Source organism: Petaurus breviceps, unplaced genomic scaffold (assembly GCF_028583685.1).
Source record: "Petaurus breviceps papuanus isolate PSGF00001 unplaced genomic scaffold, PetGlider_PUasm1.0 76, whole genome shotgun sequence".
Classification (NCBI taxonomy): domain Eukaryota; kingdom Metazoa; phylum Chordata; class Mammalia; order Diprotodontia; family Petauridae; genus Petaurus; species Petaurus breviceps.
The window spans coordinates 8,930,546-8,946,637 of record NW_027186473.1 but is presented as its reverse complement, the minus strand read 5'-3'; the positions used below and the strand labels follow the sequence as shown (position 1 = coordinate 8,946,637).

General features: G+C 34.8%; 1 protein-coding gene across 9 annotated transcripts in view; it reads left to right on the top strand.

The window, feature by feature from the left end:
* Positions 1-16,092, top strand: part of FRYL (FRY like transcription coactivator) — a 314,599-nt gene that overhangs the window by 133,913 nt on the left and 164,594 nt on the right. For all 9 annotated transcript variants that reach the window (XM_069105195.1, XM_069105197.1, XM_069105194.1 and 6 more), the window contains 3 exons: positions 5,353-5,406; positions 10,690-10,829; positions 11,388-11,484. In XM_069105195.1, coding sequence (XP_068961296.1) covers positions 5,353-5,406; positions 10,690-10,829; positions 11,388-11,484 — 291 coding nt within the window. The remainder of the gene's footprint in view (positions 1-5,352; positions 5,407-10,689; positions 10,830-11,387; positions 11,485-16,092) is intronic.

Below are 16,092 nucleotides of genomic sequence, written 5' to 3'. Positions count from 1 at the left end.
TATATAACAGGAATTAGCCTGAGTCAGGTAATGATAGCTGCAAAGTCCTGTCCGGACTCCTGAGAAAATCCCTGATCAAATTTTCAGCATGGTCAGTGGGATGCAGCTGCTCCTGAGTCAAAGAGTTAGATATTTCAATATCTGCTTTCCTGACTGATTCTCTTTGTAGCTGTTGTAATTATCATATGGACATGGTGAACAGCAGAGCAAGTGGAAGTCCTTCATGTTCTGGTACCATAAAAGATAGGATACACTAGAACAAGTAGAAATGTGAATGCTAGGTGGCGCAGTGAAAAGAGCATTGGCCCTGGAGTCAGGAGAACCTGAGTTAAAATCTGGCCTCAGACATTTAACACTTACTAGCCATGTGACCTTGGGCAAGTCACATAACCTCAATTGACCTGCCCTCCCCCCTCCAAAAAGCTAAAAAAAAAAAATAAAAGAAATGTGAATATCCTGCCTGCTGATGATATTTCAGCATAGATAGCACTGACCACAAAAGCAGGCAAACCACAAAAGCAGATGGAATGGAATGACACAATATATACTTGAATGTATGCTGGAACTATATCATAATAAAATTGGAAATAAGGGCTTCCTACTGGTGTTATTAGTGGTACCCAGATTCTATACTATTGCCGTGACGAGAACAGGTTTAAGAAGTAATTTCATCCATGGGTCTGGGTTAAATGAAATAAGAGAAATTGAGGAGTTACTACATTCTGAGTAAGGAAAAGTTAAAAAACTTTAAGATTTTTAGGCAATTTTAGAAACTAATATTATCATTATTATTTGAAATTATTTATTTACTTTTATTTTACAACATTCAGAAACTGATATTATTGAAAAATTTCACTGAATTTCAAATAGGCAAAGGGCCTGGGGGACTGAGTCTGTATTGTTGGAAACTCTTGGATAAGCAGGCTCCTACCAAGCCAGGCTAACACTTTCTTTTCAATATCAGGTCAGAAGAGATATTTGATCCATGGTCTTCTTGACTCCAAGGTCAGCTTTCTAGCCATGAACACACATTGCCTCTCATGTAACTTTAGAAAATGAATCAGATGGGAAAACAAACAAAATTGATGTCTCAAATTATTTTTAAAAAAAGAATAGTCATACTTAGATTAGAAATTCAAAAAGTTCTTTGTGACTTCCACAGCATGAATCTAGCAATCAGACCAACTATTCCAAAATATTTTAATTCAGAAAAGCTGACTTTGCTGTAATTGTCATGAAAGAATTCATTCTCTCACAATATTTGATGAAAGCTGTAAAAACATTTTAGGAATTGCATACAACGGTCTATGCTATGGTTATTGCCATGTTTAAGAATAATGGGTGGGATCTCTGCAAAGAGGTGGGAGATACACTTTACCATTCATGTTCTCTTTTAATCACTATGGGTCACTATACCCATCTCCTTGTCCATTGTAGGCCTCTTTATAGCCTGTAAGATTTCTTATAGATAGCCTGCAAAACCCTCAGCTAGTTACCTACTGCAAATGGTGCAGAGGTAAGTAAGGGAGTGTAATGGTAATGGGAATTTGAAGATCTTCCCTGCCCCTTGATAGGTCTAAGTTAATTTGAGGACCTTCCCTGATTTGAAAATATACTCTGCCCCCTAATAGGTTGCATGTGGTCACATGGAGCCTGTGGTAGAAGGCTTGTTTTTCAGGAAGGCACAACTTTTGTTACTTTGTAGTCAAGTGAGTCATGAAGGTTGTGATGTTTTCTGACCCTGGAGAAGGCTATATATACTTCTGAGGTGAGGTTTTGCTTTGGGGCTCACTTTGGGAAGAGCTGTGTGATTTGGCCAGATGAGACTCTGAGTAGTTGTTGAGCCCCCTGGCTTTGAAAACCCAGATGTTGGTGCTTTTCTCTCTGGTGACTAACTGTATGTATGTAATGGTCAGTCAGCTAGAAACCCTGTCTGTTAAATTGTGTTATTTTCTGTCTGCATTTTTTTTGTCTGCTTGTAACTTCTGTTTGTATTCTCTTAAGTTCAGGGTGTTGACTTTTCCCCCTGAACTAGGTAAATATATATGTTTGATTAAAGTAAGATTGTTAAAAAAAAAAAAAAGAATAATGGGTGGGACAGCTAGATGGTGTAGTGGATAGAGCACCAGCCCTGGAGTCTGGCTTCTGACACTTGACATTTACTAGCTGTGTGACCCTGGGCAAGTCACTTAACCCCAACTGCCTCACCAAAAAAAGAATAATGGGCAATGCCACTAGTTGGCCTCTACCTGTAAAGAGATTTAAGAGCAAAAAGAAGAAAAGGATCTGTTGTATGAAAATATTTAAAGCAGTTCTTTTTATTGTAACAAAGAATTGAAAACAAAAGAGTTGTAGCTAAATTTGGGGAATGGCTGAACAAATAATATTATATAAATATAATGGTGTATTAGTGTACCATAAAAACTTAGAAATCAAGGAGGAATGGTATGAACTTAATGTAGGTTTAAATGGGCAAAGCCAGAAGAATAATTTATATGGTAATAATAGCACTATATAGAAAAACAACTTAAGACCAGTGGTAAAGCATGCTACTTATTTCCTGAGAGAAAGGAGTGATGGTCACATGGCTTAGAATGTAATATGCTTTTGGACATGGCAAATATATGGATTTGTTTTGCTTGACTCTGTGTGTGTGTATGTGTATGCAATATGTCTATTTCTCATTGGAGGAAAGAAAAAAACTAGTGATAGTATTGCTCAAAACAAAAGAAGAAAAGGAAGAAAAGAGGGGCATTAAAACACATGCATAGTGTACAGAAGAAAGGAGATGGAAGTTCAAAAGGAAACGGGCATGAGCAGGATAGCTGTGAAAGTAACATGGTAGTCAAGTTATACTTCTTTTTTTTATTTCTATTTTTTTTTATTAATTTGTTTGTTTCCTTTTAGTTTACAGGATTCAATTCCACAATTCCTTGAGTTTCACATTTTGTCCCTATACTTTTTTTTTAAAGCTATATGTAATAGAGGTTCACCATTTCGCATACTGTCCTCTTTTTCTTTTCTACTTTTTATATAGAAATAAAAAAAAATTCTGTTCATAAAAATCAGAATAAATAAAAGAAAATTATTATAGTGTGAAAGATGGAATTATCATTCAATACTCTTGAAGATAGGCATCAAATATCATCATTGCAGAAGTGACCTAAGAAAACATTGTAAGATTGTCACAATATTTGGCTGGCACATATGATAGAAAACATGAGCATAATATTTATTTTTCAATTAAAGGCAACAAAAGAAACAAAATAGAATTAAAAAAAAAACTAAAATATATCAAGAATTCTAGACTTCCTTAACTAGGAAGTAATAGGAAAAACCAACATAAGCCAGTATAATGAATCAAAGGTACACACATGAGAAAATCAGCAATTCTGTGTTAATCAAATACAGAGTCTTGTGAAGCCAAGAACTTGGATCAGTGAGAACCCTCAGAAAAGCAGACTGAAATACTTCTGGTTATCTGTTTGGTCACAAGTAGCCCAAAGTAATGAAAATAAAAGTTGGATTAATTGAGAAACAGAAAGCTTTCATGAAATTAATATAATGAGGACATCTGGGAACTTAAAATACTCTACCTTTTTGACAATACTGGGAAGGGATAGAGCAACATAATATCTAAATTTATTCAAACACTTGACAGTAGCATATGAATTACTAATAAGACTAATTACTCTACTAATAAGCCCTCTTGAACATAAGCCTGATCCATATTTAAACACTTAATAAACATTTTTTTGACTGACTGGTATATGAATATAATGGAATATTACTGTGGAAATAGCTTCTAGTTTAGGTAGCAGCATGAACACTTATAAAGGAACTCAATTCTCCCACATATATTTATTGTATCAGTGACTAGGGAAGCCTTATGAAGGACAGAAGCACAGAACAACACCTTCACTGAGAATGACCATCTTCAAGCACTCCAACCTGGGTCAGTAGACCTGAGCACAGGCATACCAAGGGAGGGAGAAGCCAGCAATAGTATTCCTGGAAATGTAGGTTATTTCCCAACAGGGATTGACCAACCCCAACAAGACGCTGGGAAGTGGAGGAAAACTTGGTCCAGAATATCAAATCAATAGCTGAGACTAGGAATAAGAGTAAAAGCAGAATAGAACACTGAATACTATGAGAAAAATAATATAGATGAAGAGATGCCCAAGAGGTAAACTTAGAAGAGCACAATTTCATAATGGTTTATAAGAATACCAGGAAGAAATTATCTAAATGATTAAAAAAAATGACGTAACGTCTCTGGAGGAAAAAAGTTTGAAGGAGAATAAACATCTTAAAATGAACAATGATCTGGGTGGCTAGGTGGTGCAGTGAATAGAGCACTGGCCCTGGAGTCAGGAGGACCTGAGTTCAAATTTGGCCTTATACACTTAACACTTACTAGCCATGTGACCTTGGGCAAGTCCCTTAACCCTAATTGCCCTGCCCCTGCCCCCTCCAAAAAAAAAAGAATGAACAATGACTTGTTACTGTGCATATAAGAAAAAGTTAATATAATGAAATCTGTGGAAAGACTGGACAGTATAGATTATTTGCACACTTATGCACACTGCATTCTTATTTTTTGTCTTGGTTAGTTTCGCTATACTTTTTACTCCTTCATTCTTTGCTTCATAGTTCTCTGGGAGGTATGAGAGAGGAAAAGATTAGGTGATAGAAAGAGAAAATTTATCAATTTGTTTTAGTATATGCCTAACAATAGAGATGGTATGATTTCAGTTTCTGGTATAGGGAACTTCCAGGATTCTTCCTTATTATGGTCCCTCCTGCTTTTGGGTACTTTCAATATATGGTAAGATTTCCTTGATTGCTAAATTTCCTTTGGACATCTCTGGTTTCAAACTTGCTTGTTCATTGTTACCAAATTGTTGTTTAGTACTGAATATTCAAACCTATTTGTTGAGCATTTTGTTGAAGTTGACAATTACTTTTTACATTGTAGTATTTGGATTTGTGGCTTCAGAACTTCTATGCCTAATATTCTGTTTATTTTGGGAGGATTTTGTTTGCTCTTCTCTATCTTACTAATGTATCTGAAGATAGTCCTTTGTAACTTAATAAAGAATAAATCACAATTGCTTATACCATGAAATTATCATGTAGTTTGGCATTATATATTCTTTTTTGTTTGTTTGTTTTTTGCTTTTTTTGGAGAACAATTGGGCTTAAGTGACTTGCCCAAAGTCACATGGCTATTGTGTTAAGTGTCTGAGGTAGAATTTGAACTCAGGTCCTCCTGACTTCAGTTGACTGCGCCAACTAGATGCCCCAGCATTATATATTCTTTACTAAAACTTTTTTCTTACATTTTAGGAAAAGTTATTGTCTAGATCTCTTCAAAGGGGCGAAGATCTTCAGTTTGACCAGGTAGGTTGATTTTTTTTTTTAGCCATGACAATTTTCCCAAGGATAGAATACCTAATGACCTAATGTAATTAAATTCAGATTTAGCAAATTCCTCCTGTTATGTTAGTTTGAAATATACCTTAATTCCTCAAGTATTCTCATATGCCCTTAATCATTAGATTTCATTCTAGATGGCTCAGTTTTTAGCAATAACCAGCACATCCTCTGCTTGAATTGTATGCTGATTTCATTTCAAATGGATTCTGTAATTCCTGTTTAGAATAATTGGGAGGGTATTATATTGTGTTTAGCATGCCTTTTAAACTTTTTATTTTTCAGATGGTATAACTTTAGTTCTCTATTTATCCTTATGTAAACTTTTTTTTCTTTTTTAAAATTTTATGTTATTAAATTTATTTATCTACTTTTAGTTTATAATATTCAGTTCCCAAATCCCTTGAGTTCCAAATTTTCTTCCCCTCTCCTCCATGGTGGCATGCAATCTGATATAGGCTCTACAAATACCTTCGCATTAAGCATTAGTCAGATTGCAAAGAAGAATTATAACCAATGAAGTGAACAGCTAAAAAGAAAGAACGAAACAAAAAAAAAAAAACACAAAAGAGAGAGAGCAAGTAGTTTGCTTAAATCTGCATTCAGACTCCATAGTTCTTTTCTCTGGATGTGGATCTCCCTTTCCATCATGAGTCTTTTGGAGTTGTCTTATAACCTTTCATTGCTGAGAGGAGCGCAGTCTATCAAAGTTAGTCGTCACAGATAGAATGTGTGTGTAATTGTGTACAAAGTTTTCCTGATTCTGCTCTCCCTACTCAGCATCAGATCATATAAGTCTCTCCAGGATCATGAAGGCTATCTGTCTCCTCATTTTTTATAGCATGATTGTATTCCATTACATTCATATGCTACAACTTGTTTAGCCATTCCCCAACTAATGGGCATCCCATTGATTAATCCAATTCTTTGCCACCACAAGAAGAGCTGCTATAAATATTTTTGTGCAAATGGGTCTTCCTCCCCCTTGTTTGATCTCTTTAGGGTACAGCCCTAGAAGTGGTATTGCTGGGTCAATATGCACTTTTTTATAGCCCTATGGGCCTAGCTCCAAATTGCTCTCCAGAATGGTTGAATCAGTTCCCAACTCCACCAACAATGCATTAGTGTTCCAATTTTTCCACATCATCTCCAGCATTTATGATTTTCCTGTTTTGTCATCTTAGCCAATCTGACTGGTGAGATATGGTACCTCAGAGTTGTTTTCATTTGCAAATCAGCAGTGATTTAGAGCATTTTCTCATATGTGTAAACTTTCAATAACTTTAGTCTTACCTTTAAACATTTATCTTTTTTTTTCCAGTTTTTCTTAGTGATGGGTAATTAGAACTGCACATCAGCCCTCCCACAATAATAGATAATCATTGCTGTACTTCTCTGTTTAATTTTCTTTATACTTCCTTACCCTTAATAGCAAAAATTTATTGAATTTTTGATACACATTACTTCTCTTCAGTGAACATCACTATATAGTTTTATAAACAATTTTCTAGTTATTTTCTTACCTTGTTTTTAATTTTTATTTGGTTTTGCATTTATGTTTATAATGCTTTAAAAATACTAGATTAACATTCTCCTTCTATTCAGTATGCTTGAGATACCTCTACTTACTTTTACTATGTATTTAGGAAATGCAAATTAATGACACTTTTTTTTAAGCAAAACATAATTATATAGTTTAACTCTGTTGCTGACTTCTACCTTCCCGATACATAATATAATTCAACTTCAAATATGGTAATACCTTTACAACTCAGGTTTTCTATATTTCATCTCACATTTTCTCTCTGACTGGTCACATCCTTTTTCTGGTCATACATGCCCTCCATGACTTTTTTTTATTGTCATTTCTCTTTTGCACTTCCTCAAGTTACCTGTCTTATCCTTACTGATGTGTATAAGTTATCTTTCCATTACTCTTTTGAGTAAATTTGCATTTTCCAAAATCATAGTGTTCTGTGATTCAGTCATATAGCATCACTGTGAGAATATGAGGCTGGACATTTGTAACGATGAGTCTTGTCACAATAAAGTGGAAATAATGTGTTGGATTTAGAATCAGAGGACTCAAATATAGCACAGCTTGCTTATTATCTCCATAATCTGGGGCAAGTCACTTAAACTCTGGGCCTCAGTTTTCTTTTCAATAAAATGCAGGAGTTGGAAGTGAAATGTTTATCAGCTTTATAGAAAACATAAAATTTGAAGTGTTGCCTTCAGTGACAGGAATTTGAAAAGATCTTAGTAAGTTTGAATATTGGGCTGAATCTTTTAAGATGGATTGTAACTGAGACAAGTGGAAAAACTTAGACTAAAAAAATCAACATTGTAAGTAAAATTTGACTGCCTGTGTATGGCTGAGTAGCTGTGGTTTTCAGAGACCTCTATCAGTCATTACTGTGATATAGCAGCCAAACTGTTAGTTCAGTTTTATGTTCTATTAGGAAAGCTGTCATAGTTCCTAAGATGGGGCTGTTGTGATAGGCATGTCTGTCTTGTTCAGATTGTACCTGGAATATTATGTTCTCTTCTGTACTCTACGTTTTAAGAATTTTTTTTTTTTTTTGCTTTTTGGAGGGCAATTGGGGTTAAGTAACTTGCCCAAGGTTACACGGCTAGAATTTTTGTGTGGGTGTTAAGTGTCTGAGGCCCTAACTGAACTCAGGTCTTCCTGACTCCGGGGCTGACGTTCTACTCACTGTGCCACCTAGCCACCCCAAGAATTATTTTTGTAAGCTGAAGAGGGGGTCAAGAAGATGTAGTGCAAAGATATTGCAGAAAGTGAGATCATGCCATAAGAGGATCACTTAAAGAAACTAGGTGTATTTAGCTTGGAGGAGAAAAAACTTAGGGGGCACATGATCAGTCAGTTAACAGGTTTTATTAAGCTGCTACAGAAAAGCTGTAGTACTTAGTAGTGGGGCTAAAAAGAAAATAATGAAACATTCCTTACTGTCAAGGTCCATAATAGAAAGCAAATATGTACATAGGTACAAAATATTTCCCAGTCAATGAGAGGAGAAGACACTAGCATCAAAATATATCATGTTGTATTAGGAAGTGATGTTTAAGCTGAGCTTTGAAGGAAGTTACAGATTCTGAGCAGTCAGTTGAGAAAGGATTGCATTCAGGAATAAGTGATTAAGCCTGTACAAAGGCATGCGTGGTGAAAGGCAAGTCTCTAGCGTGTTTGCATGAAAGTATTGTATAATGAGGCTGGAAAGACAGATTGGAGCAAGATTGTGAAATGTTTGAATGCCAGACAGTCAGTAACTGTGAGCTATTGGAGGTTCTTGAGCAGGGAAGTTATTTGGTGAGGTTTGTACTTTAGGAACAGCAAGTTAAGATCTAAACAACTGGAAGAAATAGTAATTGCTTAAGGGTAGGCCAAGCTAGTATAATAAAAATGACAATTTTGCCAAAATTAATTATTTATTTAGTACAATAACAGACTACCAAAAAATTTTTCATAGAGCTAGAAAAAAAATAACAAAATTTATCTGGAAGAACAAAAAATCAAGACTATCAAGAGAATCAGTGATGTGTAAGAAGGTATACTAGCAGTACCAGATTACCAGGTAATCATGAAACCAGTCTGCTTCTAGCTAAGAAACAGAGTGGTACATTGGTTGAAATGATTCGGCACACAGTAGTAAATGACTATAAATTAATTTAGTGTTTAATAAATTCAAAGATCTAAGCTTTGGGGACAAGAACTCATTATTTGATAAAAATTTCTGGGAAAACTGGAAAGAGGTTTGGCAGAAAGTAGGGATAGATCAACATCTCACACCTTATACCAAGCTAAGGTCAAAATGGGCACATAATTCAGACATGAAGGGTGATAGGTAAATTAGGGGAGCATGGAAATTTTTACCTGTCATTTCTATGGATAAGGGAAGAATTTATGACCAGACATGTGATAGAGAGGATCACATGAAGTAAAATGGACAATTTTGATTCCTTTAATTTAAAAAGATTTTGCACAGACAAAACCAATGCAGCCAAGATTAGAAGGAAAATGGAAAACTGGGGAAAATAATTTGTACAAAAGGTTTTTCTGATAGAGGACTCATTTTTCAAAAACATGGGAAACTGAGCCAAATTTTAAAAAATAAGATCCATTCCCCAACTGATATGGTCAATGGGTATGAACAGGCAGTTTTCAGAAGAAAAAATCAAAGTTATCAACAGTCACATTTTTAAAATGCCCTAAATCCCTATTGATTAGAAAAATGGAAATTAAAACAACTGAGGTACTACCTCCCAACTATCAGATTGACTAAGATGGCAGAAAAGGAAAATGACAAATGTTGGAGGAAGTGTGAGAAAATTGGAACACTAATGCATTATTGATGGAATTGTGAACTGATCCAGCAAATCTGGAAAGCAATTTGGAATTATGCCCAAAAAATTATAAAACTAGTCTTTGATCCAACAATACCACCAATAGGTCTGTATCCCAAAGAGATATAAAAAAAAAAAAGGAAAAAGACCTACTTGTGTGAAAATATTACTAGCGGCACTTTTAGTGGTGACAAAAAATTGGAAATTGAAAAGATTCCCATCAATTTGGGAATGACCAAACAAGTTATGGTATTTGATTGTGATGGAATGCTGTTGTGCTATAAGAAATGTCAAGCAAGATGGTTTCAGTAAAACCGGGGAAGACTTATATAAACTGATACAGAGTGAAGTGCTCACTTCTGCTCAGAACCAGGAGAACATTGTACACAGTAACAGCAGTATTGTATGATGATCAATGTGAGTGACTTGGCTATTCTGATCATTGTAGTGGTCTAAGACAATTTCAAAGAAGTTATGATGAAAAATGCTCTCCAGTTCCAAAGAGAGAACTGATGGAATATGAGTACAGATTGAAGCATAATTCACTTTATTTTTCATTGCTTTTTTCCCCAGTAACATGGCTAATTTGGAAATAAGTTTTGCATGAATTTCATGTGTATAATTCATATCACATTTCTTGCCTTCTTAGTCGGTGGGGTAGGGGCAGACAGGAGGGAGAGAATTTGGAATTAAAAAAAAATTTTTTTAAGAATTTTAAAAATAGCAAGTTTATTTTTGAAAAATAAAAAAGGTATAGCAGTTTGTTAGTTGTGCAGGAGTGAATTAGAGAGAAGAGAGACTGGAGGCAGGGAATTTAATGAATCCAAATAGAACCTTTAATAATTGTATTTTGTAATATTAATAGTAAAACTCTCATCTTTCCAGTTGATAAGCTCTATGAGCTCAGTAGCAGAGCACTGTCTCCCATCCTTACTTCGCACCTTGTTTGACTGGTATAGACGTCAAAATGGAACTGAAGATGAATCATATGAATATAGACCTCGATCTAGCACAAAATCTAAAGGGTAAATTTTTTTTGTTTGTTTCGTGGGTTTTTTTTTTTTATGTCTACCAAATCCATGCTTTTATTTTCAAGAACAGTTTGTTTTGATAGTAAGCTGTCCATAAGTAATATAAAACAAAGCCAGTTGTCTGTTTTAGCACTTTGAGAGATATTGGTGCCTAAATAAAGAAATATTAAGTGATACCTGGGAACCTGTATCAAGGTATTGGAGATACAACCCATTCAAAGTGACATGATAGAACTTTCCTATTGCTTCACTTCAGGTCCTTCTGTGGATTAAAGTGGAATAATATGGGTAATATTCAGGAATTATTTATGGTGGCACTCCATTAAACTTACCGAACACAGTACCATGACTCTGACCTGATCTGCTACACAGATGTAAAAAATTTGACATGTGATATCATCTTAAAATATGATTTATCATATTAAAAAGACACATCAGATATTACAGTACTGGCTTGTACATGGGCATGCAATAAAAATTTGTAACTTCATTTGATCAGAATTTCATTCATTTACAATTTTCATTTATATTAATTCTAAATTACTGTTTCAGGGATGAACAACAACGTGAAAGAGATTACCTACTTGAAAGGAGGGATTTAGCTGTAGATTTCATTTTTTGTTTAGTTTTAGTAGAAGTTCTGAAACAGGTAAGCTCTTTTTTAATAAATTCTTGTTTTACATTTTGACAATAAAATGTTTTAATTTCGAATTTAGAGTTTTATAGCTATTATATATTTAGCCTGTGATATAATTTCTTTTTTTTACTGGTTTGAAACTTATATACCCTATATCCCTTACTGTCTGTCATTCTCTGTCTTCCTATGTGTTGTGTTGTTTTTATATAAAACCTCTCTTCTACTAAAGTAGGCTGAAAGAACACATATTCACTATCTGAGACCTAAGTACAGTTTGTCAGCCACATACTTTTCTTCTTTCTTCTTTAGTCCAACTCTGCTACCAGATGTCCTTTTTATATCCAGATACTCTTCCACAGTGCCTCTGTGGCTGAGTTCTTTTTTTTTTTAAATGGCATTAAAATACATCTGTTGAAAATTTAAAATGAAATGTGAGATGATTTAACAGTCTCTGGTTCAGTTTACTTTTTTTGGTGAATTGCCAATATGAAAACCTGTTTTTTTCAATGACATTTTTGAAAAGGTAGTTATTAAAGAACAGTTTAAAAGTTATAAACACAAAAGGTCTTCATTTTAGTTATATAAAATGTTTACATTATCTAAAAAGTAATGAATGTGAAAATAAACAGAGTGCATATAGAAATAAATGTTTCCCAAGATGATTTATGTCATCAAGACATAGTTAGTTGTTAATTACATTGTTCAGGATTCTTTTATGGTCAAAATTCCATTGCTAAATTTTAAAGGGAATTTCTTTAAGAGCTGCTAATTGTCGTAATAGCTATCAAAACAAAACTTTTTTCATAAGGGTTTGTAGCAGCAAGCACCCCAAGCGTCCTCAGGGTTTGCTGCCACCACTGGTTCTTGGATCTGCTTTGATAAAGGAAAGCAACTCAAAATGGGTTAATAAGCTTACTTTAATCAGTCATATATGTATCGTTTACCTCGTTCAGGGGAAAAAGGTCAGCACCCTGAACTTCAGAATATACAGACAGAATTATCAAGGCAGAAACAGATGGAGTACACAGCTTTCCAAACTGTGCAACCATTACATCCATACCAAACAACATCTGGGTTTCAAAGCCGGGGGGCTCTGGACAACGGCTAGCCCAGAGTTTCATCACATCACAGAACACTTCTCAAAGTGAGCCCCCAAACAAAGCTACACATCAGGGCTTATATAGCCTTCTCCTGGCTCAGAGAATGTAACAACCTTATTGACCCACTGGCCAATCAAAAAGTATCTACTGAAAAACAAGCCTCCCACCCCAGGTTCCTGGTGCACTTTAGCCTAGGGGCAGGGAAGATCTTTAAAATTTACATTCCCATTACTGGGTTCTAAAGCCAGATTGAGCTATGTCTTTTTTCACCTGGTCCATTTGGATTCCCAAGATCCTAGGACTAATTAGGGATGGATGAGAGGTGGTACCCTAGACCATTAGGTAAGATTCATGGGCAGTGATCCCCAGTGTTTTGTGCCCTAGGCTATTCAAGCTCTGCTGGAGGAAAATGTTAGAATATATAATACTTAACCATCCAGGTTGTCTAACTGCACTGTATTCTTTAAGGTACCTTATATTGAATCCTTTTAGATTCATACTTTATGGGGAATTAGGAGGGAGGAAGTACAGGATGTAGATGATCTATGAAATGTGATTTCTCTTGCTCATTTCATTGTTTCTGGTGGTCAGTAATCCTATAATTCAGTCCAACTCTGTGTACCCTCTACCTAGCAATACTTCTTTCTGGCATTCTGAACCACACATTGGAAAAATCCATCCCATTTGGGGACTTAAATGATTAAAGGAAATATCAGTTTTCTTTATTAGTTTTCAAAGGTGATAAAACTGAACAGAACTAAAAAGTAAATAGTTTTTTTTAAGTTGTGATACATTAATTTAAATATGATTTAAAATTTAAGAGATTAAGGAAAAGCATAAACTTAATGTAACTTTATTTTATTCTAAGAAGACCTTTACTTTGATTCTACATGATACACCTAAATGAATTGATGGAAAATTTGATTTTGAGTTAACTAAGTAAGAGTGCTAGTTCCATAAAGTAGTTATAATGACTCCTGTTTTATTCTTATTAAAATTCTGTGCTAGTGATATATGGAAGTATATTATAGAATCAGATAAAAAATTGTTGACATCTCATTTGTTTTGAAGAAGATGATATTCAAAAGAGTATATTCTCTAGGAGCATAATATAAATTCTCAATGACTCAAGACTGCCTGTATAGAGTGTGATAGAAAAACGTACTCTAGGGAATCGTAGTAGAACATAATTAAACATGGTTATTTAGCAAAGTAGTGCCATAATATTAGAAAACATCATGATGGTAGGTTATCAATTGTAGCACGAGAGAATTATCTCTATATTTCAAGCATTGGTATCTTTCTACTTCTTTGAGAATCTATACTGTACATAAGAAACCTATAATCTGTGGGTGAGATTTGGCCTTTGTCCTAAATTTATCTTTGCTATGGGGAATTTACTGGCAAGTAATGCTTTTTATGACCTTGACTGAATTCGTTATCCTCGCTATCCTTCATTTTTTATGTTTTTAAAATGAAGGAGTTGTAGTAAATGATATTTAAAGTCTCTTCATATATTGAAATGCCCAATCTATTGCCAAATCTCATTGTTTCCAACTTCATTGTATATCTTATATAGGTTTCCTTCTCTCTAGTCATACAGTAATAACCCTATTTTAGGTTGTCTTCAACTCTTGCTTGGACTATGGCAATATTCTTCTAACTGCCCTTCTTTCCTCAAGTCTTTCGTCATTCTAATCTGTCCAGCACTCAGCATAAGTCTGATTGTCTCACCACCTTATTCAATGCTACAGTGACTTCCTGTTAACTTCTGAGTTATATAAAGTCCTCTATCATTTAAAGCTTTTCTTAGGCCTTTGCCTTTCTTTGCCTTTCTAGTCTTCTCACCACGTATGTACTCTGCATTTCAACTATACTTGCTTATTTGCATTTCCTCAAACATGACACCAGATTTCCTGTCTCTTTGTCTTTGTCTTGGCTATTTTTTATCCCTGTAGTGCTCTGTTCCCTCACTTCCATCCCTGGTTTCCTTGGCTTCTTGACTCATCTCAGATCTCATCTTCTACAGGAGGCCTTTCCTGGTCCTTTCCACTTCCCTCTGATATTAGAAGGGGGAGGGTGAAAAAAATGAAGGATCTATGTGGTTGATTATAGTAGAAATATAGATCTATAGAGATATAGATATAGATAGATGACTTACATGATCTGTCCTTCTAGTACATTGACATGCTTGTATTGTTTATAATAAAATGCTGTATATTTGGGTTGAGTGAGTCAAACCCAAACTTGTCACAGTTTTTGGGGAGGGCGGTAATGGATTTGATCCTAAATCTTCCACATGACTTTTTTTACCTTAAACCTAGCTCAGGTACTCCTCAGACAAGAGACCTAACAAACATACTTTCCATCATTTTGGAAGCTTTTTACTTTGGGTAGGGCCTGCCAGAGTTTGCACTTTTCCAACAGAAATTTTTATGAACCCAGGGTCACCTGCACATAACAGTGACATATCAGAGTGGGATTTTAGTGAAGTCCTGTAGAACAATTTGTCTTTTTAAAGTACTTATTTCTAGGATTAATAGTCTAGGAATCCAAAAAGAGATAACTCAGGCTGTAGCCCTCAACTATTCTATGGTGACTTGGGAAAATCTACTAAATAGTAGTTTTACTACTAGATTTATGTAGTACCTTATAGTTATAAATTACGTTTATATGCATATCTCATTTGATCTTCTCAACTCATAACAGAATTTCAAAATTTTAAAGAACCTTAGAGATCATGTAGTCCAACCAATATCTGAATAATTACACCCATAGTATCAATGACCAGTGGTCACAAGACCTCCAGTAAAGGGCACTTGGCTCCTGAGGCCAAGTACTCGTGAAGAACTCAAATTTGGGGGGAGAGGGTTAGTAGACAGACATATGGATAAGGAGGAATAGATGGATTATAACCAAGTTAGACTTTAAACCTTTGACTAGGTTGCATTGGAAATGGTTATTTTAAAAATTGTCACCATTGAATTGAGTTTTTCTATGGTCTTAAAGACAAGAAATAAAAGTTAAGAACAAAAGGATGCTTTTCCATGTGTATGAGCCAGTTCCTCTGTGATCCATGGTAGGAATGTTCTTTTAAAAATATCTTTACAAAGGACTAGAGGAAGGTTGTGCATTGTTAATAGCTTAGTCTGTTGATTGCCCTTCATCCTTCTGGGTAATTAAAAGCCAACATGATAGGGATAGACTCTAGGAAAACTTCATGAGTCCAGTAGAGAAGTGATTTGCAGATATAATTCATTGTCTCTTAAGCACAAGGTAATGCATTTATGTAGCACTAATTCAAAGAAAAATGAAAGGTCCTGGGCTGTCATTTAGAAACCAGACATGGAAAGTAAGAGTCTTTGTAGATTGTTCCCAGTGTTCTTCTGAAATAAATAGCTAAAATAAAAAATGATGAAGAAATGTATTGGGAACAAAACAGAATATATATACTTAGCACTCAAAAAAAAATGGAATGTATCCATAACTGAATACTCTGTGTATTTCTTGGTTACCTTAC